Below are 22,381 nucleotides of genomic sequence, written 5' to 3'. Positions count from 1 at the left end.
GACTCTCTGAAACTGGCTTTTCAAGAACAGACTTGCAGACCTGGGAAAGCGTCTCGGAGGCAGAGCACTTCCCTGACATGCACAAGGCGCTGGGACCACAGGGAAGGCGTGGTCCCGCGTGGTGACACAGGCAAGCAGGTCACAGTTTCAAGCCTGGGCCGAGAAAAGAAAAATGACCGGTGCCCTGTGGCTAAAACCACGTGCCGCTTTTCCAGGGGACTTCTGCTCAGCAGCCAGCACCCAAGCCAGGCAGCTCACCACTGCCTGGAACTCCAGCTCCAGCCATGTAGCACCCTCTCCTGGCCTCCACAGGTACCTGCATCCACGTTCACACACAATAATAAATACAATAAAGTGTTTAAGGGACCGGTGAGGATAATGAGATGCTTAAGTAATAACTGACAACATGTGCAACTTTCATTAAATCTTGAAAATGTTGCTAGATGGGACTTGAACCCAGGTCCTCTGCAAGAGCTGACAATGCTCTTAACTGCTGAGTCATCTCTCCAGCCCCATCTTGACATTTTCTCTGGTATTTGGGAAGCAGTGTCTTGTATCTCAATATCTCAGTATTATTCACTATTAAAACAAACAAACAAACAAACAACAAAACAAAGCCAAGGGAATAGGCGGGCTGTTGTGGCACACATCTGTAATCCAAGCATTCTGCAGGCTAAGGCAGAAGACGCCAAACTTCTGGCTAGCCTGGGCTTCAAAGTGAGCTCCTGTCTTTAAAATAAATAAATAGGAGCTGGAGACATAGCTCAGTTGGTAAAGCGTTTGCCATACATATATGAGGACCTGAGTCTGGCTCGCCAGCACCCATGTAAAGAGCCCAGCGTGGTAGCAAGCATTTGTAATCCCAGTACTGGGAAAGTGGAGACAGGAGGACTCCTGAGGCTCACTGGGCCAATGAGAGACCCTGTCTTAAAAACCACGGCGGGGGCCAACAAGGTGGGTGAAAGCAATTGTTCCCAACCCTGGCAAGCTGAGTTCCACGCCCACAAAATGAAAGCCAGGCACATGACAGAACGTACACTCTCAACACAGGAGAGGCACACAGGAGGATACCTCAGGCTAGCTGGCCAGACAGTGTAAACAAATCAATGCGCCTACACACGTCTCCAAAAAATAAGGTTGAGAGCTGGAGAGATGGCCTAGTGGTTAAGAGCATTGGAGCTCTTCCAGAGGACCCAGGTTCAATTCCCAGAACCCACATGGCGGCTCACAACTGCCTGTAAGTCCAGTTCTAGAGAATCTGGAACCCTCACACAGACATACATGCAGGAAAAACATCAATGCACAAAGAAAGAAAATGCACAACATACCCAAACTTCCGGGACACAATGAAAGCAGTGCTACGAGGAGAGTTCATAGCACTAAGTGCGTTCGTGAAGAAACTGGAGAGATCTCATACTAGCAATTTAACAGCTCACCTGAGAGCTCTAGAACAAAAGAAACAAACTCACCAAGAGGAGTAGATGGCAGGAAATAATCAAACTCAGGGCTGAAATAAATAAATTAAAAAACAAAGAGAACAATACAAAGAATCAAGGAAACAAAGAGCTGGTTTTTTGAGAAAATAAACAAGATCGATAAACCTTTAGCCAAACTAATTAAAAGGCATAGAGACAATATCCAAATGAAAATGGAGACATAACAATAGACACTGAGGAAATCCAAAGAATCACTAGGTCCTACTTCAAAAACCTGTACTCCACAAAACTGGAAAATCTAAAAGACATAGATAATTTTCTTCGTAGATAACACCTACTAACGTTAAATCAAGATCATATAAACAATCTGAATAGACCTATAACCCCTAAGGAAATAGAAGAAGTCATTAAAAGTCTCCCAACCAAAAAAATCTCAGGGCCAGCTGGTTTTAGTAAAGAATTCTACCAGACTTTCATAGAAGAGATAATACCAATACTCCTCAAATTATTCCACAAGATACAAACAGAAGGAACACTGCTAACTTTATTTTATGAGGCCACAGTCACCCTGATACTTAAACCACACAAAGACTCAACAAAGAAAGAGAATGTCAGACCAATTTCCCCCATGGACATTGATGCAACAGTACAATAAAATACTCACAAACTGAATTCAAGAACACATCAAAAAGATCATCCACCATAATCAAGTAGGCTTCGTCCAAGGATCCAAGGATGCAAGGATGGTTCAGTATATGAAAATCCATCAATGTAATCTACCATATAAACAAACTGAAGGGGCTGGAGAGATGGCTCAGTGGTTAAGAGCACTGTCTGCTCTTCCAAAGGACCTGGGTTCAATTCCCAGCACCCACATGACAGCTCACAACTGTCTTTAATTCTAACAGATCTGACACCTTCACACTAACATGCATAAAATAAAATTAAATAAACTATTTAAAAAAGAAAAAAATAAACAAACTAAAAAGAAAAAACCCACATGATCATCTCATTAGATGCTGAAAAAGCCTTTGACAAAATCTAACACCCCTTCATGTTAAAAGTCTTGAAGGGATAAGGAATACAAGGCATATACCTAAGTACACTAAAGGCAATATTTAGCAAGCCAATAGCCAACAGCAAATTAAATGGAGAGAAACTTAGAGCAATTCCACTAAAATGAGGAACAAGATAAAGCTGTTTACTCTCTCCATATCTATTCAATATAGTGTCTGAAGTTCTATCTATAGCAAAAAGACAACTAAAAGAGATCAAGGGGATACAAATTGGAAAGGAAGAAGTCAAAATATCTTTATTTGCAGATGATATGATAGTATACATAAGTGACCTCAAAAATTCTACCAGGGAACTCCTACAGCTGATAAACATCTTCAGCAAAGTGGCTGGATACAAAATTAACTTAAAAAATAATTTGGTAGCCCTCCTATATACAAACAATAAATGGGCTGAGAAAGAAATTAGAGAAACAGCATACTTCACAACAGCCACAAGCAATTTAAAATCCCTTGGTGTAACTCTAACCAAGCAAGTGAAAGACCTATAAGACAAGAACTTCAAGTCGTTTAAGAAAGAAATTGAAGAATCAGAAGATGGAAAGATCTCCCATGCTCATGTATTGGTAGGATCAACATAGTAAAAATGGCCATCTTACCAAAAGCAATCTCCAGATTCAACATAATTTCCATCAAAATTTCAACACAACTCTTTACAGACCTTGAAAGAACAATACTCAACTTCATATGGTGTTGTAGTAAATTAAAAAAAAAAAGTGTGTTGGGCTACTTAATGTTATTAATTAGCCCTAAGATTATTGTGGTATTTGCTTGTGTTCTTCATCTGGGCCTTTCCATGCCATTATTGGAGTCCTTCCTCTTGGCTCATGTGGTTTTTTTCTCCACGCTAACCCACCGTGGCACCCTTCTTCCTCCTCTCTTTCCATCTGTTTGTCTGTTTCCCGTGATTCTCTTGAACTTGATGCCCTGGGAACCTTAGTCACGCCTATCCTGCCCAGGTATAGGCTGTTTAGTCAACCAATCAGGTATGTTTTAGGCAGGTTTACAAAACAAGGATAGGCGTAACCAGATCTCGAGGGCCAGCATTAGAACAACCCCCAACAATATAGAAAAACAAATAGCCCAGGATATCTAAAACAGTCCTGTGCAATAAAAGAACTTCTGGAGGTATCATCAGCCCATATTTCAAGCTGTATTACAGAGCAATAGTAATAAAATTTGCATGATATTGGCACAAAAATAGACAGGCTGATCAATGGAATTGCATTGAAGACACAGACATAAATCCACACACCTATGGACACTTGGTTTTTATATAAAGAAGCCAGAAATATACAACGAAAAAGAGAAAGCATCTTCAACAAATGGTGCTGGTCTAACTGGATTTCTGCATGTAGAAGAATACAAGTAGATCCATATTTATCACCCTGCACAAACTCAAGTCCAAGTGGATCAAAGACCTCAACATAAAGCCAGACACACTAAACCTGATAGAAGGAAAAGTGAGGAATAACCTTGAACACATTGGCTCAGGTGACAACTTCCTGAACGGAACACCAAACTGTTGATCTCAGGCTCTAAGGTCAACAGTTAATAAATGGGGCCTCATGAAACGTGCTTCCCACCTGTTGGCAGCTGAACGTGGTCCCCAGCTCTGGGGCTGGAGCCCAGGTGTCCCGCAGTCTGGCTCTGGTTCCCATTCTGCTCTTTGTCCATCTCCACCCAGAGCCTGCCCTGCCTCCCAGAATCCCCATCAAGGGCTCCTCTTCTCTCACCTGGAACTTCCTTCTTCCCTTCACCACACAAGCCACGTGACCAGGCTGTGTCCTTCGTCTTCCTGAGGAGCGGCCACAGGCCCCCTACACAAGGCCACCTCAAGCCTGCGTGTTAGTGCGTGTCTCAGAGACTCAGTGTTGGCATCCAACAGATGGGGAGAACGAGATCAGGTAAACACACAGGGCTTAGTTGGCCCTAGAGCCAGGTATAGAAGGGATCAACAAGAGGACACCTCAGGAGCCCCCAGACCTGAGCCCTGTGTGATCACAGCAAGTTCATGGTCTCTGCATCAAGCGCAGGGCCAGTGGGTAGGGGAGGGGCTGAACCCGAGCCCAGAAAGCAGGGATGATGTACAGCTGGCATGGGGGAATCCAGAGAGAGGTCTGAGGGCTTCTGCCACCAGGCAACCCCTTTGTGCCACGAGGACAGCCCAGCATTTCCCCCCAGGTACTGGCGTCACAAGGGTGGGAGTGTCAGTGGTCCAGCGCACTAAGTGCCTAGGACCTCTGCTCTGAGAGAAAGTCAAGGACGCACACACGGAGAAGTGTGGAGAGCTTACTGAGCGCCCACTGTTAGCTCGGTGCTGTGCTGCCAGCCATTGGTCTGGTCTGGCCCAGGTCCAGGTCCAGCCTTGAGTCAAAAAGTGTAACGAGACAGCCAGGCGGATCCGGGTCTGAGTTCAAGCTCTGCTACTTGCTGACTGTGTGACCCTGTGCAGAACACACCTCTTCTCTGAGTCGGTTTCCTCCTCTGGAACTAAGTGTAAGAGAGGGAAATGGCCAGGAATGGTGGTGCACACCTTTAAAGGCAGGAGGGAAAAAAAAAATCTGGGCAGTGGTGGTGCATTCCTTTAACCCCATCACTGGGGTGCAGAGCTCTCGGAGTTCAAGGCCAGCCTGGCCTGAGCTACACAGAGAAGCCCTGTTTTGATAAACAAAAAACACGTCAGGAGGCCCTCTGTGAGTTCCAGGCCAGCCTAGTCTACAAGTTCCAGGCTAGCCAGGGCTAAACAGTAAGACCCTGTCTCAAAGAATTTCTGTTTTCCTTTAAGAGAAGAAAAGCATGGAGTCTGTACAAGGCACAAGAGTCTTCCTAAGGCAAAGAAAGCCCAAAGAAACAGTTATGCTTGGATGTTTTCATGACAAGTTCTGAGGAGAAGAGATAAAAAGGACAGGACGAAGTTAGAGAGCTGGGGGTGTGGGACCTGTTAGGGCAGAGCCTGCTAAACCCCACCCCCACCCCCTACAGCCTGGCTGAGCCAGGATACAGGGACCTTCCCTCCCCTGGGCTTCCATCCTCTGCTCTGGGGCCTGACCTCTGATGCGAGGTTCAAGGTTGGCAAATAGCTGGAGTAGTCCCGCCCATCACTGACCCAACGTTATCTCTGCTCCAGTCTCTCCCAAGGGTGGTCTAACAAGCTGCCGGAACCTCATCGTTCTGCCCGAACCAAGAGATTCCCAGAATCTCTTTCCTGGGAAATAAGTCCCTCCCTGGGGCTGGCCCCAGGTTTCCTCCTTTTCTTCTCCCAGCCCACGACACTGGGGACTTTCCAGTTCTTTGGAACCGAAGCTTCAGTAGTCGGATAGCCAAAGGGAGAGTGCGGGGCACCGCTTTGGGACCCTCTTTCCTCTTTCCTCGTTCTCCTGGCCACCGCCATGAATGTGACTCCTCTGGGTGCCTCACCTACCTGAGCGCAGACCATGTTCATAAAAGATGTTTAACCTGAGCTCACAGCTTCAAGCAGTGGTCCCCACCCTTCCTAATGCTGCGGCCCTTTAATACAGTTCCTCGTGTTGCGGTGACCCCAACTATAAATTATTTCATTGCTAGTCCAAAACTGTACTTTTGCTACTGTTATGAATTGTAAATATCTCATGTGGGACCCCCTCCCCCCAAGGAGGTCGCAATCCACAGGTTCAGAACCACTGGATTAAATCGTTTTTTGGTGGGAACACAGCTTGGATAAACTATTCGTTTTGAAAGCCAAAGGGAACTGCCCGGCTATTCTCAGCAAGAAAGCCTCAAGGAAACCAAAGCTGCACCTCGATGGCCACGAAACAACTGTGGGAGTTAAAGTGGAGTCACCCACTCCCTATTTCCTGCTGACTCAGGAAGGGAGGTGCCAAATGACCCGAGGGACCAGGGCCTCTGTGGGCTGCGCTCAGTGCTGTACATGCATCAGCTCCCTTCATTCTCATAACATTATGTATAGAACTTTCAACTCTCACCTTTATAAATGGGGAAACTGAGGCACAGGAGGGCACGGTTGGCCCGGGACTTCAAATCCAGGCTCTTCTGACTTTGAAATTCTAAGTTGAGTCTGGGTCTTAAGCTCTGCTCCCCTGTCTTCCTGAAATTATTATCCTGCTCCAAGGAAGCTCTTCCTCTGCTCTTAGGATGGCTTCTTGGGTTCCTGGCGCCTCCTGCTGGCTGCGGGGGTCCATGGCACCCAGTCGAAGCTTCTACTTGGCCGAGGGCTCCAAAGTCTCCAAGGACAGTTCCAGAAAGTTCTTCCATCTCCACACTGTCTCCGTAAGCTCATCCAGCTGTTCTACATGGCGGTTGTCACCTGTATGTCCCAGGCCTGTCCCTAATTAATTAGACTTTAGAAAATGAATCAATATCCCAGACTCACAGGAAAAAAACACTAAAGTAATAGAATGGGCCTACAGGTCCTGACTCTACTGGCCAGAGTGCTGTGTGACAGAAGTCAGCCAGGTCACTGGGTCCCTCATTTGGTTCTCAGTTGATCCTCTGACCAGAGAGCGGGTCTCACCTGAGGGACCTGGCATTGACCTGTCCCTGAATCCCAACCCAAGCCCCACGGAGCAAGAGGACCTGGGAGTTAAAGGAAGGTGTCAAGCAAGGTCGGACAGCGGCAGAAGGCTTCGTCACTAAGAACACCGGCTCCGGCGCTCTAAAATGGGGAGCTCGCGCCACCTTGTGGCCATCATCTCTTTCAGCCTTGGCTGGACCTCATTTCCCTAAGTACCTTCTTGGCCATGGATGCCTGGTGAACTGCAGGGTTCGGTTCACTCCTTGTCCGTGTCGTCCCTGCCACTGCCTGCCCCTCTGTTACCAGCCAACCAGTTACCCATCCCTAGGAAGGAGGAGAAGTGGCAAGGCCAGGCCTGCAGGTCCCTGGCACAGCCATATTGGGGACAATGCCTGTCTCCATCTCCAGTCTGCTCTGGTCTCCCGCCAGGATTCCTGCCCACACAGGGACTCTCCTCCAGTGAGGTCATGCCATCATCATATTCCAGAGCTTTCCATGGCTTCCCATGACCTTAAGAGAGAGCCCAAGTCTTCTCACAGGACTCACAAGACAGAGCCAGGCTGTCCCTCCCACAGTGGACATTTTCAACTGTCTAGCAGTCAGAAGTCCCCTTTGGAAAAATCTTCAGATAAGTGTCCATCTGCAGAGCAAATAATTATGATCTGGTGGGACTGTTGTCTCTGTGGCAGGCACAACAGACTGGGCAATTTGACACCCGTCATTTTTATCATCAGCAGTCATGCAGCCTGGGTACTACGGATGTTTTCTTTATAGGGAAAAAAAAAAAACAGAAAGAAAATCTCTAAGCCAGCCTGAGCAGGTTGTCATGACCCAAGCAGTGTATTACCAGCTTTTAATAGTCAGAGTGCAAATTGACATTAGGCCCAAGAAAAGTATTCAGGCCAAAGCTGCTGCAGTTATTATTTAAATTCTGCCACAATACAATGTTCATATGTTATATATCTGTATAATTTATCTAATCTTGGTATTTTTTTATTCCTTGGTTATATGACACAGAGGCCTCCTATGCGTTCACTTTTCTAAGAAAGAGCGGTCTTAATATTTTACTCTTTTATTGTTTATCCACACCATTCTTTGTCCATCAGTAGGAGGAGGAGGCTTTTAACTTGACCTGATGCTAACTTCTCTAGCCTACCAGACATTGTTTACCTTCTTAAGTTCACTTTGTTCTGACTATCTTGTTCCTAAGTAAGTGCAGGGGCAGATGTGCCAAGAGAATCTTTGAGTCTGAGGTCTCTGGCCTAATTATTTGAGTCAGAACCTCCAGGGTGTAAGGAAGACCTTCAAGTAGGGCCAGATAAGGACATCACCCTAAAAGCGGGGGGGGGGATATGGTCGGGACATTCCTGGGGAAGCTTAGAAGCAATGTTCCTGGGAGAAGGGGTAAATTATTCATAAGAAAATTTCCATCAATCCAATATCCCCAAGTCATACAAATAATAAAAGACCCCCAAGCATGCGACATATAGAGATCAAGGCCAAAAGAGTGGGAGACTGTACCACAGTGATTGCATCACTAGGCTCAGCTTTGTGCTTTATGATTTTTCACTGTTCCCATTAGACTTGGCTGTGCGAGCTCCCCATTATGCCTTTACTGTTAGGTCCTGGATGGTTACAGTTTTTCAAATTTTCCCTAGTAACCAGGCATAAAAACAAACAAACAAAAAAAATCCAGTCTTGCCTGTATGATGTCCTTGGTGAGCTGTTCATATCAAAGCAGGATCATCGATGTCTTAAGTCACCTTAGCAGGCTTTCCAAATACAGGAAGAGAGCAACCCCACAACAGAGCACCTGGCAGAGGAGGCCCTCCAGGCCCAGGCTTTCTGGTTCCATATTTGGCAGGGGCGGTATTGGAGGAGGGGGTCCGGGACTGCCACTTCTGGGAAATGATCAGATCTAAGCCTGCTCTTTGCTGGCACTCTCCAAAAGGCACTGAGAGATGCCGTGTGGATTTTCTAGGCTCTGTGGGAGCAGCAGAAGCAGCCATAATGTGCAAGACCTCCGGCCCTCAATCCACCAACAGCTGTGACCACTTCAGCTATTTTAAACCCTTGGGCTCTGAAAGCTTCTAGCCCATCAAGCCAGGCACTGGGCCCAATGGGGTGAGCCAGAACCAGGTCAGAGCCCTGAGTATGGACAGGGGTGGATTGCATAAAGGGGGGGGTGGCTTTGTATCATGAGCCTTGGACCAGACTCTGCCAGCATTTTCTGAATATTGTCTCATTTAATATAATTTTGTATCTTCCATCATGCTGAGGGATTGCCTGTGAGCTTTTCGGAAGTAGGACCAGCCACCCTCACCCACTAAGCCCCTGCCTGCACACCCTGCGTCCTCTCCCAGGGTTCTACTCTGCCACTGTCAGGACCTGTGCACCCCCAGGTTAGTTCTCCACCCTCTCTGTGCTCTCTTTCTTCATCTCCAAAGCGGCAGGGTTCCTGGAAAGATAAAATAACATAATTCTAATACATTGGAAAGTGCCACTTGGGCGCAGTGTAAAGGTGCAGAAACCGTATAAGCAATGGGTCCACGCTGTCATTTCTGCTCAGCCTTTGCCTGATATTGTCACAACCCTGGCTCTACCGTGACTCCCTTGGGGTTTGGTTGAGAGGAGATATGTCCTTGTCCCCACACTGGACCCCACTTACTTGGTGGGAGGGGTGACAGAAAGCGCTCATACTCTGCCCCTCCTGGAGGTGGAAACTTGCTTACTTGCAGAGGGATGCTCAGACCCACGCCTACCTCTGAAGGGGAGGGGGTCCCAGTCTGGTGCCCCCTGGATTTTTTGCCCCTCGTGCTGCATCCTGATTGGAGAAAGCTCTGCCAGGGACCAGCAGCTTCTCACAGGATCTGAATGTGAAGCCTTTTGGGGGGGACAGTGACCCCTCTGGCTGGGACTCTGGTCCTCTCCCTTCTCCGCCCACATTCCTCCCAGATCCCTGATGCCCAGGGACAGCTGGGGTCCTTACTATCTCCTAATTTGGGCATCTGGAGGAGAAGGATGGAGTTAAGGACTGGTCGGGTGTGTCTGGGCACTAGGTACCCATGAGAACACCCCTCCCCCCGTTTATCTCAGGGCACTCCTTACAGGATCTTCCGTCAGCCCCCCTCCACCCACCCTTCAGTTTCCATTCCCATGACAAGAAGCCACTTCCTCAAACGCTGCTGTTTACTGCATAGCCCCAGACTTGTGCTCAGAGAGAAAGGGCACGGATGGGGTTCAGGATGGTTCAGACCCCCCCCCACTAGAAGTCCATGGTGCACGTCGGCCTTCCAGGACCATACACTGACCTCTACCTTGGCACGCCTTTTGGTGTCCCAGGCTGGGGCCCTAATCCTCTGCCCTGTCCCTGTCCTTCAACCGGGCACACACACCGTCGCCGCCACCGGGAGCCACCTAAATCTCCATCCATAAACACCGGTCAGATCAGTCCTCTCTCCGCCAGCCCTCTCACGCTCCATCCGGGGTCTTCACTGACGGCTCAGCCTGCTCACCATGGTCTGGGGCAGCCAGAGTGCACTCCCAGATCACCCCTGAGAAAGAGCCGTTCCAGGCTCATGCTGCCCCTCTCACGCCTGAGCTTAGCAATGTGGTCCCTGCCAGGAGCAGGTTCCTCCGACTCCACCTCACTCCTTGTCTCCCACGGCACTGTGTATCTGAGGCGGGGGCGCCCAGCTTCCCAAGGGTGTTCGGGGGGGCTCCTGTCCCATCCCCTTGTGTTGGCACTATCTCCAAGAAGCCTCAGGTTTCCTCTGAGGAGCTTTTGCTGGCCCCAAACTAGCTCTGCTTGCACCCTTTGTTCTCCTCCCACCCACCCCTGTCCTGTCCCTTCGGCTGCTCCTGCTCTCGTTTTCTTGCCCCTCCGAGTTAGAGGTTGAATGGGTCCAGAAAGGGGAATTTGTTGAATAAAAGACTGGACAAGCCAAACGTGGAAAACAGGAATTGGCAACTTGCGAGTAGTGGGCGCTGAGAGGGCGGGGCCAGGCTTGACGGACGGGCTGCAGGCCCACTCCAAGAAGAGTCCGGCGGACAGCCACGCCCATGCCACGCCCTCCGACTGCAGCTTAAGGCCGCCGGCCGCACAGCGGCGGGCGCAGGCGCAGCGGCGGGCTCACCTGTAGCAGGTGTTCGTTCCCGGGAGCAGCGCAGACGTGGGTCAGCCCGCTGTACCGGGAAAAGATGCGGGAGCGGACAGTGCGGCTGCTGTACGGGAGCCGCGTGGAGGCGGTGTACGTGCTGGGCACGCAGCTCTGGACCGATGTCTACAGGTGAGCCCAGACAGCGACTCACCTACCCTTCACAAAGCCGGAGAACTGGACCAGGACAGCCTGGCTCCAGTGCCCCAGCTGCCCCTCAGTTCTAGATTCTCCGAAATCCAGAGAACTCCCAGAAAACGGATGACACCCAGGCAAGTGTCCATTTCCACGCAATCCTGAGGCCCTCTAAGACACGCAGACACAGCCCCAGTCGCAGCCCCCGCCTTACCCCTCTAAGGCTGTTCCCCTTTATCCTAGCTTTCCCATGCCTGGTCGCTCCAGCCCCTCTCCCTGGGTGACCTCGGCACGGCACGCATGGGCTTTCTGTAACACGCCCCTTTCATTTCCCCCAGCCCCTCCTGACTCACCTTTCACCCCAGCCCATGGCACTGTCCTCCACCAGTGGACTTCCTAGCCCAGCAAGCAGAAACACCCTGGGAGGTCGGGGACTGGCTTGCTCAGAGAGGCGCTGCCCACATGGAATGTGGCCTGGGACTTATCCGATTTCATCATCCTAGGGGCTGCCGGTGGTTGCCTGTCCCCAGGCACTAGCTGTGAGCTGTGTCCCTAAATGCCTTTCCTGACTTCACCCTGAGATCAGAGAGGGGTCATTTTCTACCCACTGAGGCCCTGGGAGCTAGGACCTGTCCACCGCCATCTTCTCTGTCCGCACACTTAATGGGGGTTTGGGGTACTTGAGACAGCGGGGTGAAGGAATGGGGCTGACAGTTTCCTGCGCCCCAAGGAAATGGGTGGAGTGTGGTGTGGGACCTAGGAAAGGTGTTGGGGAAAAGGAGTGGTGTGAGCAGCCTGAGTGACCACACTGAGGTCTGATACACCATTCTGTGCTCCAAGTATTCTAAATGGTCTCCGTTGCCGGAGGTGGGAGAACTTTGTGCTGGAAGGAGGGGCATGTGGTATTCTGAGATGGGACCCTGAGCCGGTGATCTGGGCGGACGTGTCTTCCTTGTACCTTGTTCCCAAATCATCCTGACACAAAGGCACCCGACTCTCCCAAGCCTTCCCAAGCCCACCTGGGTGTCTCCCTCATGCTCTCCCCACCCGCTCTCCTGTTCCTTCCCAGCGGCGCAGCCACTTCTCCAGGAGGCCCTAGCCCTGCTGGTCTCAGCAAGCCTGCGTGCGACCAGGCCCCTCTCTGCTCCTTTACCTCTCGACCTCAGCCCCACTTGCACTTCTGAGCGAGGACCTCGGCGGTCCTGCAGATAGACCCCAAAGGAGGACTGGACTAGAACACAGGGGTGGAGTATCTAGGCGCCAGTGGCCTGGGAGAGTGCCCATCTCTCCCCCCTCCTGGATCTGAATTGGGCACTGCCAAGGGGTAAGCTAGGATCCAGAGAGCTCAGGTCCCTAAGCCACAGCTGTCACCATGCCTGTCTGCTTGCCGGGGCACTCTGAGTACTGTCTGAAGGGCTAGCATGTTGCCTCTGCTGGGGGCTAAGGAGCAAAGGGGGTCCATGGTCAGGTCTATGTCCTTGTCCCACCCTGGCAGAGAGAGGCCTGGCCTGGTGGGGGACAAGAGGGCAGGTGCCCACCCTTGCTGTTCTGTACAGCACCGGCCTCAGCCAGGACTCACAGTACTGAGACTGTGAACACCAAGCCAGCACAGCCTACCCAAAAGAATAACCTTCCCAGCATAACCTTCCCAAAAGAAGCTGAATGAAGGCCATAGTCGTCCCTGTAAATGTGGTGGTGGTCTACATTTTAAGACAAGTTAACCAGGATTGGTGGTACACACTTGAGTCCCCACACCCAGGAAGCTGAAACCAGAGGACCAGGAGTTCAAGGCTCACTTAGACTGCATAGTGAGTTCCAGGTCATCTTGGGCTACATAGCATGACCCTGTCTCAATCTTCCCCCCAACACATGCATGTGTACCTCCAAAGAAGAAAAATGGCCTTTGAGCACTTGGGAGGCAGACAGGAAGATCTCTGTGTGTTCAAGGCCAGCCTGGCCTACACAACGAGTTTTAGGACAGCCCAGGACTATACAGAGAGGCCCTGTCTCCAAACTCACCCCACCCCAAAAAAACTAACAAAAGTAGTTTTTTTAATATTGGGGCTGGAAGCTGGTTGTGGTGGTGCATGCCTTTAGTCCCAGTGCATGGGAGGTAGGGGTACACATGGATCTCTGTGAGTTCGAGGCCAACCTAGTCTACATGGCAACTTCCAGGCCAGTCAGAGCTACCTAGCAAGACCCTGTCTCAGAACAACAAAGAGAAAGGTTGGGGCGTAAGAAACGGCTCTGAGGGTAAAAGCATCACTTTGTAAGCCTGAGGATCTCAGTTTGAACCCTTGGGTCCCCTGGAAAAAGCCAGCAGCAGCTGGCTGTGTGCTCCTGTGCTCTGTGGAGGGCCACAGGGGGCTTTGCCAGTTCCCAGCCTAGTTCCAGGTTCAGTGAGAGACTCAGGCGAAGAGTATCAGCACAGGACGCCCAGCATCCTCCTCTGGCATTCATATACACTTGCCACACACATCCCCTCCATGTTTGTGTGTGTATAACACATACGTAAAATGTTAGAGAGATGTAACGAATGCTCATGCTAGATCTTGTTAAGGCCAGCATGTCTAAAATGCCGTCGCTGGAATACTTAATGGAAAGATGGTTCGTGGAAGCTGACGTTCTTTCCCCTGTGAGACTCTGTTACCCTCAAAGTTCATCTGGAGTGGGCTGCTGTCGCTCTGCACAGGCCCCTGCCGACACCTATGCTGGTGGCCACTGTCCTGGACAGCCCGTGCCTGTCACAGGGATCCACAACCTCTCTGGGTAACTCTGCTGAGGTGACAGTTCTGAATGCGGTAGCATGATGAGTGTTCCTGCCTCAGTTTACCCAGTGTCCGTAGCGGTCACTCTCCCACACGATATGACAACCAGAAAAGCGCCTCCTCCAGACAGAGTCAGTTGCTCCAGAGAAGGAAAGCCATAGTCAGCTGAGCTCATGTGTCAGGCAGAAAGGACCCTCCTCCATCAGGGCATGACCAGTTTCTGCAGGGACAAGTCTCCTCTCGGGTGGACAGGAACAGGACGGGTCAGTGACAGCTTGAAACTAGCTTGAAACTGCCCCGCTTTGTTCTGAGCAAGACCAGAAGATGCTCCTTGACCATCCTTGTTTGCAGAATGAAGAAAAGGAGGCTCAGAAAGAGGAAGCCATTTGTCTGGTGACAACCAGGACCTAGATGTAAGCCATGCAGCCCAGAGCTCATGCTTCCTCCTCCACTCCACCCTATGCAACCCCTGGCCACCCTCCCCCCGATGGAAGTCCACTGCCCCTGAAACATTGCTGCCCCCACCCAGCCCTCTACTGCTCACCAAGCCCTCGCTGGCTGAGACACAGGTCCCGGCTCAGGCCCCCACAGGATGCTGCCGCCACCCCAGGTCTCTGAGTGGGAAGCTCTCATTCTGTCATCAAGTCACAAGAGTGAAAGGGGCAAGCCCCCCCCCCCCCGTAAGGGTGCAGGATTCCTGGTAGGAACCGCCCTGCTGGCCCAATGCCAGTCCCTACCACTTTCTCACGCGGGGTGGGGGTCTCTGAGTGGAGGCTGCTTTGAGGAACAATAGAAAGCGACATTCTTGCTGTTGTTTTATTTTGTTTTGGCTTTTAAAGATCTTAGTATTGGGCTGGAGAGATGGCTCAGTGGGTGGGACCTGAGTCCCAATGCTGGCACCCACAGAAAACCCCAGTGCTGAGGGAGCACAGGCAGATGGCTCCCTGAAGCTCACTGGCTAGCAGCCTAGCTCCAAGGTCAGTGAGAGACCCTGACTCAAAGAAATGAGGCTCATGCCTTTGATACCAGCAGAAGGGAGACAGAGGCAGCTGGATCTCTGTGAGTTCCAAGACAGCCAGGGCTGCAAAATGAGACTCAGTCTCAAAAAAAATTGAGAGAGAGAATAATGCAAAGAGTGATAGAGCAGTAAGTACACCCAATGTCCTCCTTTGGCCTCTGTGAGTATGCACATATAAGCACATGCACCCACATACATGCACATACACACACACACACACACACACACACACACACACACGAGAGAGAGAGAGAGAGAGAGAGAGAGAGAGAGAGAGAGAGAGCGTGCCATTATTTACTTAATATTGCTCCCCCCTAACTAACATTTCCTGAACAGCCAGTGGCATTCCTAACATGTACGTGATCATTTCATATGCATTTGATAATTTGCACACAGTCAGCCCCCTTACCCGTTAGCATCCTTGTTAGCGCCTGTTTCTCCCTTGAGGAACCTAAAGTCAGACTGCATTGGCTAAGGAGTGGTGGGGGAGCAGAGCCCAGGCTGCCCTCCACTTTCCCAACCCGTCTTCCTGAGACTCGTTTTGGGCATGGCTCCTGGCTGCCCATTTCCTTAGAGAATCACTGTGGGTTATGGGGTGAGTGAGGGAGTGCAGCCATTGATGATTGCAGACTGCCTCGCATGGGGAGCTTCCCACCTCCATCCTCAATAGACAGGCCCTGTTGGATGGGTCCACGGAAGGTCAAGGGTATGTGGCAGAGCTTGGCAGAGCAGCGGCGCTAGCTGCCGAGTGAGTGACGACAGAAGACATTGGGCCAGGTCTCGTGGCCCCATAAATTAGAACAACACCTACAGCCCTGGGCCCAGGACAAGAGGCGCTGCCAGGAGGTGCTTGGGACTCAGGTTTCAGGCTGGTGCCAGTGATGGGAGGGCTGAGGGAGAGCCTGGCACCCTGTGTGCCAGGCTCACAGTCCCTTCATGTAGTGGGGGTCAGTGAGGCTCTTCCTCGCTGACATCAGGTTAGGAAGGATAACATAGTCGCAGGGACTCATACCTCCAAACACCAATGTTTAGGGGTGACCCTCTTCTCTCCTGTTCACCCACAGCCATGCTGGACCCAGAGGCTTGACAGGCCCATGTCAGCTCACCTCAGTCACCCAAGAGTCTAGGACACCCTTGGCTGTCCCCCTGACTATTGAGGTCCCTAGGAGCCTCTCATTGATCTTTTCTGAGTCCTTACCTAGAGGACCATGGTGAGAACTCCGACCTGTGGACTCTCCCAGGCCTAGGGCTCACAGAGCTCGCTCATGCCCTGCCATCAGGGTCCTGAGACCTCTTTGAAGCAAGGAGGCATTCTGTATAGATCTCAGTGTGCCCGTCTGTGAAATGGGATGGGTCAGGCAGGCCATGTGGGGTTGTGTAAAGTATGGATTGAGAGCCTGTGACCCGCAATGGTAAATTCTCTGTAAGCTGTGGTTGTGAATCCGATTGGGTTTATTATAGTATCACCCATCACGATGAACCACAGTGACTGCCTTCAAAGTGCTCATGAGACTCATGGGAGAGACATATTGAACACTGACTAGTATTTGGGGCCCTGGCTAAGGGGGGGAGAAAGTTGATGGATCAGGGAAGACTTCCTGGAAGAGATGGCAACTGATCTAGGTCTTAAAAGACAGGTGAGGGCTCAGCACACACAGAGGATAAGTCCCGTGGGAACAAACCCACCTGGCAGGAAAGTGAGGCCCGTGGAGACAGTAAAGAAGTCATTTCAATGACCTGGAGTCTAAGGCGGAGGGCCAGAGAGCAGGAACAGGGGCTTTGAAGGCCTCACTCAGGGGCTGGATGTTGTTCTGTGGGTAGGAGGGGTCCTGGAAGGGTTCTGAGGAAGGGAGACACCAGAGGCTAGATTGTCTCTTCCCTGTAGAGGGGCTTCGGGCCCTGCACCCTGTGACAGAGGCTGCTGGGGACACCAGGTAGAGGAGGAGGCCAGCTATACACACATGCCAAGGCCTGCCTCCACCAAGCCTGCCTAGGCCAGTGGCCAGCCCTCGGGACACTGGCCACCACCACAGTGAGCATTAGGTGTGAGGCCTGGGCTGAGGTCTCCCTCCCTCTGCTCCTCTCTGTCCCTGAGGTGCTCACCAGGCTGGCACCCACAACTCCTCCTTCCAACTCCTCCAAAGTCCCGAGGGCAGGATGTCACACCCCGGCTGCCAGGAGCTGGGTCACTCCAAGGATGAACCCCGGCTGGTGTTAATGAGGCCCAAGCCAGATGGGCAAGCCAAGAGCCAGGGGCCAGCAAAGAAGAGGCACGCCACATCGTCAAGTGTGGAGCTGTGGGCCTCCTCAGCCCTGCCAGGCTATGGCGGAGACCTTCCGCCACCATCTGAGACAAGATCAGTCAGGCCTGGTGGTTCCCTGAGGCCACACTGCCTTTGGGAGGCTGGCCACAGGTGTGCCTAGCCATTTCTCTCCATTCCCATGGCCACCAACCAGCCCCAAGCCACCATCACCGCTCCGTCACGAGCTACCCTCACGGACTCACCCACACTTCCATTGTTTTCTTCTGAAATCCCTCCTTGCTTGCAAGCTCTTGGTGATTTCCCTCCTTCGGGAAAAACACCAGTTCCACCATGTCTGGGACCTCTCCCCAGAATCATGACCAGCCCTCCTCCCTGAATGCATGCTCGCTGGCACACACGCAGGCACACACACACACTCACATCAGGCCACGCTCACCTTCTTCTCACTTCTCAGCGTCAGGCCTCCTGGTCCCACAGCGTCAGGGCAAGACGGAGTTTGGAGGAAATCTTCTTGGGCCAGAAGTGTGCCGCTCTGTCTCTGTAGCTGACACGGAGTTCCAGGCCCACGGACTTCACTGTTTCTTCCAAGAGTGAAGTTTAGACTCTTAGTTTAGACGTTATTTTCTCAGAGACTCTGCCTGAGAGCCCCCACCATCATGCCCCCGTATTTTCGGAATCCGAGACCTTCACATGTTAGGCGAGCACACTCCTGCCAAGCCTCGTCCCCAGTCTGGCAACCCGTGTCTCTCTATTGCAGTCACCGCTGTTAACTGCGTCATATACAGAGTTGTTCTCTTTCACTAGAACACAAGCTCCGTGAGCCAAGAGGATGTGGTATCGTTTTAGCCAGTCTTTCCTTGGCACCCAGAACTCTGCCTGGTACGTGATAAGCGCTCAGGAAATGTGGGTCGAGTGAATATCGTGGAGCCATGTGAGCAGGCCTTCCCACTCCAGCCCCATCTCCAGCAAATGTTTTTATGTACAGTGTGCCTGGACTAGGCCAGGGCTGAAACAAAATGAGGAAGAAGATGTTTGTGTGCAAGCATGAGGACCTGAGTTCAAATCTCCAACACCAGCATAAAGGCCAGGGCAGCAGCATAGGTCTGTAACCCCCAGCACTGGAGAAGGAAGACAAGTGGGTCCCAGGGGCTCGCAGTCTAGCCCAGACCATCAGCTCTAGGTTCAGTGAGAGACCCTTTCTCAAAGCTAAGGTGGAAAGCGATATAGAAAGACATCCAGCATAAACCTTTGGTCTGCACATGTACAAACACGTGTGTGCACACACACGCAATTAATACATGTATAAAAGTGTTCTGATACCAGCTGGAAAACCAATCAGAAATTATCTGTTTACTGTCACTCCTGGGTGCTGGGACACTGCAGACAGGGGTCTTAGGACCAGCCTCCTGTCTCATGCATGCTCTCCTTAGACTCTTTCCAGGAAGCCAGGAGGTCAAAGCCACCCCACCTCATTCCTTTCCCTCCCTCGATACTGTCCCCCAGCCTCTAGGGACCCCAAGCCATCCATAGACCCAGGCTCTCCAGTTTCTGCAGAGAATTCTAAAAGGATCTTCCCCGGGGAGGAGGCAGCTAACGATCCACACGGGACAATGGCGCCTTTGTGGCCTCTGCCAGGGCTCCAAGAATAGCTGTTTGCTCAGCCTCAAGCAGGGCTGTGGGAGGCCTGGGGCCTCGGAGCTCTGAAGTGGCCTGGGTGTTAACCCACTAGATGCTCCTTTGGTTCCTTACTGGCTTAGAGGGATGAGGGTGGAAAGCGGTGCGGTGACAAACGGGGTCCTGAAGGACCGTGCTTCCGTTGTGGTTTGGAGAGCACTGTCATCTCAGAAGAACCATGCGCAGAAGCTTGAGGTGAAAGTCGGATGAAGTGGTCCTGGTTCAAGGAGGGCGGGCCTCTAGCACCCTCCATGTGATTTCAGCCAAAAGACCAAGAACGGATTGCTTGCCAGGCAGTGGTGGCACACACCTTCGATCCCAGTGCCAGCCTGGTCTACAGATGGAGTTCCAGGACAGCAAGGGCTACGAAAAACCCTGTCTCAAAAAAACAAAACAGAAAGAATGGCTTGCTTGGCAGCCTCTACAGAGTCCCAGCCGCCACCATGGCCCACCTCAGGGCTGGAACTACGAGACTGCACTGCGGAAGGTGACACCGGTGTTCCTCAAGCTGTGGCCCAGTGGGCTCAATGTTCATTCCTAGGCCCCAGCAGCCTCTGTTTGCACAAAGCATCCAAGCTGCCATGGCTGCCGCTCCCGCAGCAGCTACATTTGAGGGTCACAAGCTTAAGCGCTTGTTCAGCCTGGGCCCCTACTGCATCACCAGCCACTCTGGTCTCACCTGGCCCTGACAGCTGGCAGCCTCTGAGGGCATAGGACCCCTAAGTCTGCAGGCATAGAGGGGTGGCAGAAGCCCTGAAGACTTAAGTACAGGCATGGCAGCACAAGCTTGTGATCCCAGCATTCCCAGCAGAGGCGTGAAGGTTGGGGCAGGTTCAAGACCAGCCTGGTCTAGATAATGAAATTTCAGGTCAGGCAAAGCTATGTATGATGGAGACCCTGTGCCCAAAAGCAAAATAATGATAATAATAATTAATGAAGAGGAGGAAGAAGAAAAGGAGAAAAGAAAGAAAAAAGGAAAAGGAAAGGAAAATGCCCTGAACATTTAAACAGTGCCCAAATGTATTCTGAGCTCCCTGGACCTCAGGCACTGCCCCCAGAGCAGCAGCTATACCTTTGAGACATACTCAGGCCTGCATTGATGTCATCTCAAACCCCACAAGAATCCTCCCAGAGCCCCCTGACTCAATGTGGTCCCTAGGGACCTTCAAATCAACACTGTTAGCTCTGGCACCTCCATGCCCTGGCACCTGCTGCCATGCACTCATTCTTTCATTCTCCCACTCACTTCTTTTTCTTTCTATTTATTTTATTATTTTTTGTTTTTGTTTTCTGAGACAGGGTTTCTCAATGAAGCCTTGGCTGTCCAGGACTCACTTTGTAGACCAGGCTGGCTCGAACTCACAGAGCTCCACCTGCCTCTGCTGCCCAAGTGCTGGGATTAAAGGTGTGCACCACCACTGCCTGGCTCTCTCTTCACTTCTTAAAAGGCCACCATTCATATTTGATTAGAACCCCTGGCACTCCCACGTAACCTTCACCATCTCCTAAAGGTCTCTACCCCATTGGAGTTAGAATGCCAGCATATAAACTTGGGGGAACATAAATTTCAGTACCTAGCAGCCAGTGCCCTTCAGTGTGGAGGAATTCCAGGCCTGGGGATCTTTGATACAGAGCCCTCCCTCTCCCCTACAGGGCCTGGTTCCAGGCTCCATCCTGACAAGTCTCCAGTGACACGAGGCAGGAAGTGGGCTTCCCAGCTCTACCTTTGGAGCAAAACCATCCCTCTGTGTAGGCTTGTCACTCACTCTGTAGAGCCTGATGCTCCCAAAGCCACTCACCCATCTGCAGAGGCATCAAGAACCTAGTGCGAATTCAAGGCCTAAAATGGGGGTGTGGCTCAGTTGGTAAAGTGCTTACCTAGCATGGCCGAGGCTCTGGGTTCAGTCCCCAGCTTGGCACTATGACACAGGCCTGTAATCCAGCCTGTGGCAGTGGATGCAGGAGAATCAGAAGCTTAAAGTCAGCCTCGCCCACGTAGCGGATTTGAGACAGGCCTGAGCTCCAAGAGACCATGTCTCAATAATCAATCCATCACTCACTCACTCACTCACTCACTCAGTTAATCAGAGCATAAGTCAAGAGTGGTGTTACATGCCTAAAAACCCCAGCACTGGAGAGGCTGAGGTAGAAAGATGATGATTTGGGGGTCACTCTGACTGGCATGAAAATATCCTGTCTAACAAGAACAAAATTTTCCAGTCCTAAAACTGAAGGCATGGTTGAGTGGCACAGTGCTCGCCTAGCCTGCCCAGGTTCGATCTCTAACAAAGCAGAGACAGACTGACTGACAGAGACACAGAGATTTCGGGTCCCTGGACTCCAGCTCAGCAGGTACAAGCCTGGCCGAGGCTTCTGTGCCCTTCCAGGCTCCTGCTGCCAGCCGGTCACGGTAGCAAGGCTGGGTACTCTAGACCTCACAGCCTGGGGGGCCCACCCCTCTGAGCTCCTCTGCCCAGGCTCCCTCCGACCCTCTATTCTTTCTTCCTACAGTGCGGCCCCCGCGGGGGCCAAAGCCTTCAGCCTGAAGCACTCGGAGGGGGTGAAGGTGGAGGTGGTGCGCGACGGAGAGGCAGAGGAGGTGGTCACCAATGGCAAGCAGCGCTGGGCCCTGTCACCCAGCACCACATTGCGGCTCAGCATGGCCCAGGCCAGCACGGAGGCCAGCAGTGACAAGGTACCATGACCAGAAAGACAGTGTCCAGGACTGAGGGAGCCCAAGGCCATTGGAATCTCGGGGGCCACAGTAGCCTGAGCCATAGAAACGGGGCAAGCTATAGAGTCCTTTCCGGTCCCTAACAGCTCCATCAGCAGAGCGGGGAGGGGTGGGGTGATCAGGCATGGAGCTGCAAACATGTAACCCCGGCACTTAAGAGGTGGAGGCAGGAGGATCAAGGGTTCAAGGCCTGCTTTGAGCAGTATGGGGCATACAAGACCCTGTCTCAAGAAATGAGAGCTAGGAGTCAGAGGGATGGCTCAGTGGTTAAGAACACCGGCTGCTCTTCCAGAGGACCCTGGTTCAATTCCCAGCATCCACATGATGGCTCATAAACCCTCTGTAACCCCAGTTCCAGGGGATCTATCATCCTCTTCTGGCTTCTGATGGGAAGGAGCGAGGAGGGAGGGAGGGAGGGAGGGAGGGAGGGAGGGAAGGAAGGAAGGAAGGAAGGAAGGAAGGAAGGAAGGAAGGAAGGAAGGAAGGAAGGAAGGAGCGAGGAAGGGAGGGAAGGAAGGAAGGAAGGAAGGTTCAGAGAGCTGAAGGAACATAAGCTGAGGCAGGAGGACTGCTGCAAGCTTGAGAGCAGCCTCAGCCTCTTAGTACAAA

At 51.6% G+C, this 22,381-nt stretch overlaps 1 protein-coding gene across 1 annotated transcript in view; it reads left to right on the top strand.

Moving 5' to 3' along the window:
* Window positions 1–11,111: 11,111 nt before the first annotated feature.
* The window catches only part of Padi2 (peptidyl arginine deiminase 2), a gene marked incomplete at its 5' end in the record, with an annotated part of 40,495 nt that continues 29,225 nt past the window's right edge, over window positions 11,112–22,381 (top strand). Inside the window, 2 exons of the mRNA XM_060379169.1 lie at window positions 11,112–11,311; window positions 21,550–21,733. Coding sequence (XP_060235152.1) covers window positions 11,112–11,311; window positions 21,550–21,733 — 384 coding nt within the window. The remainder of the gene's footprint in view (window positions 11,312–21,549; window positions 21,734–22,381) is intronic.

This window comes from Meriones unguiculatus, chromosome 3 (genome assembly GCF_030254825.1).
Source record: "Meriones unguiculatus strain TT.TT164.6M chromosome 3, Bangor_MerUng_6.1, whole genome shotgun sequence".
Taxonomy (NCBI): Eukaryota; Metazoa; Chordata; class Mammalia; order Rodentia; family Muridae; genus Meriones; species Meriones unguiculatus.
This window is presented reverse-complemented; position numbering and strand designations above follow the sequence as displayed.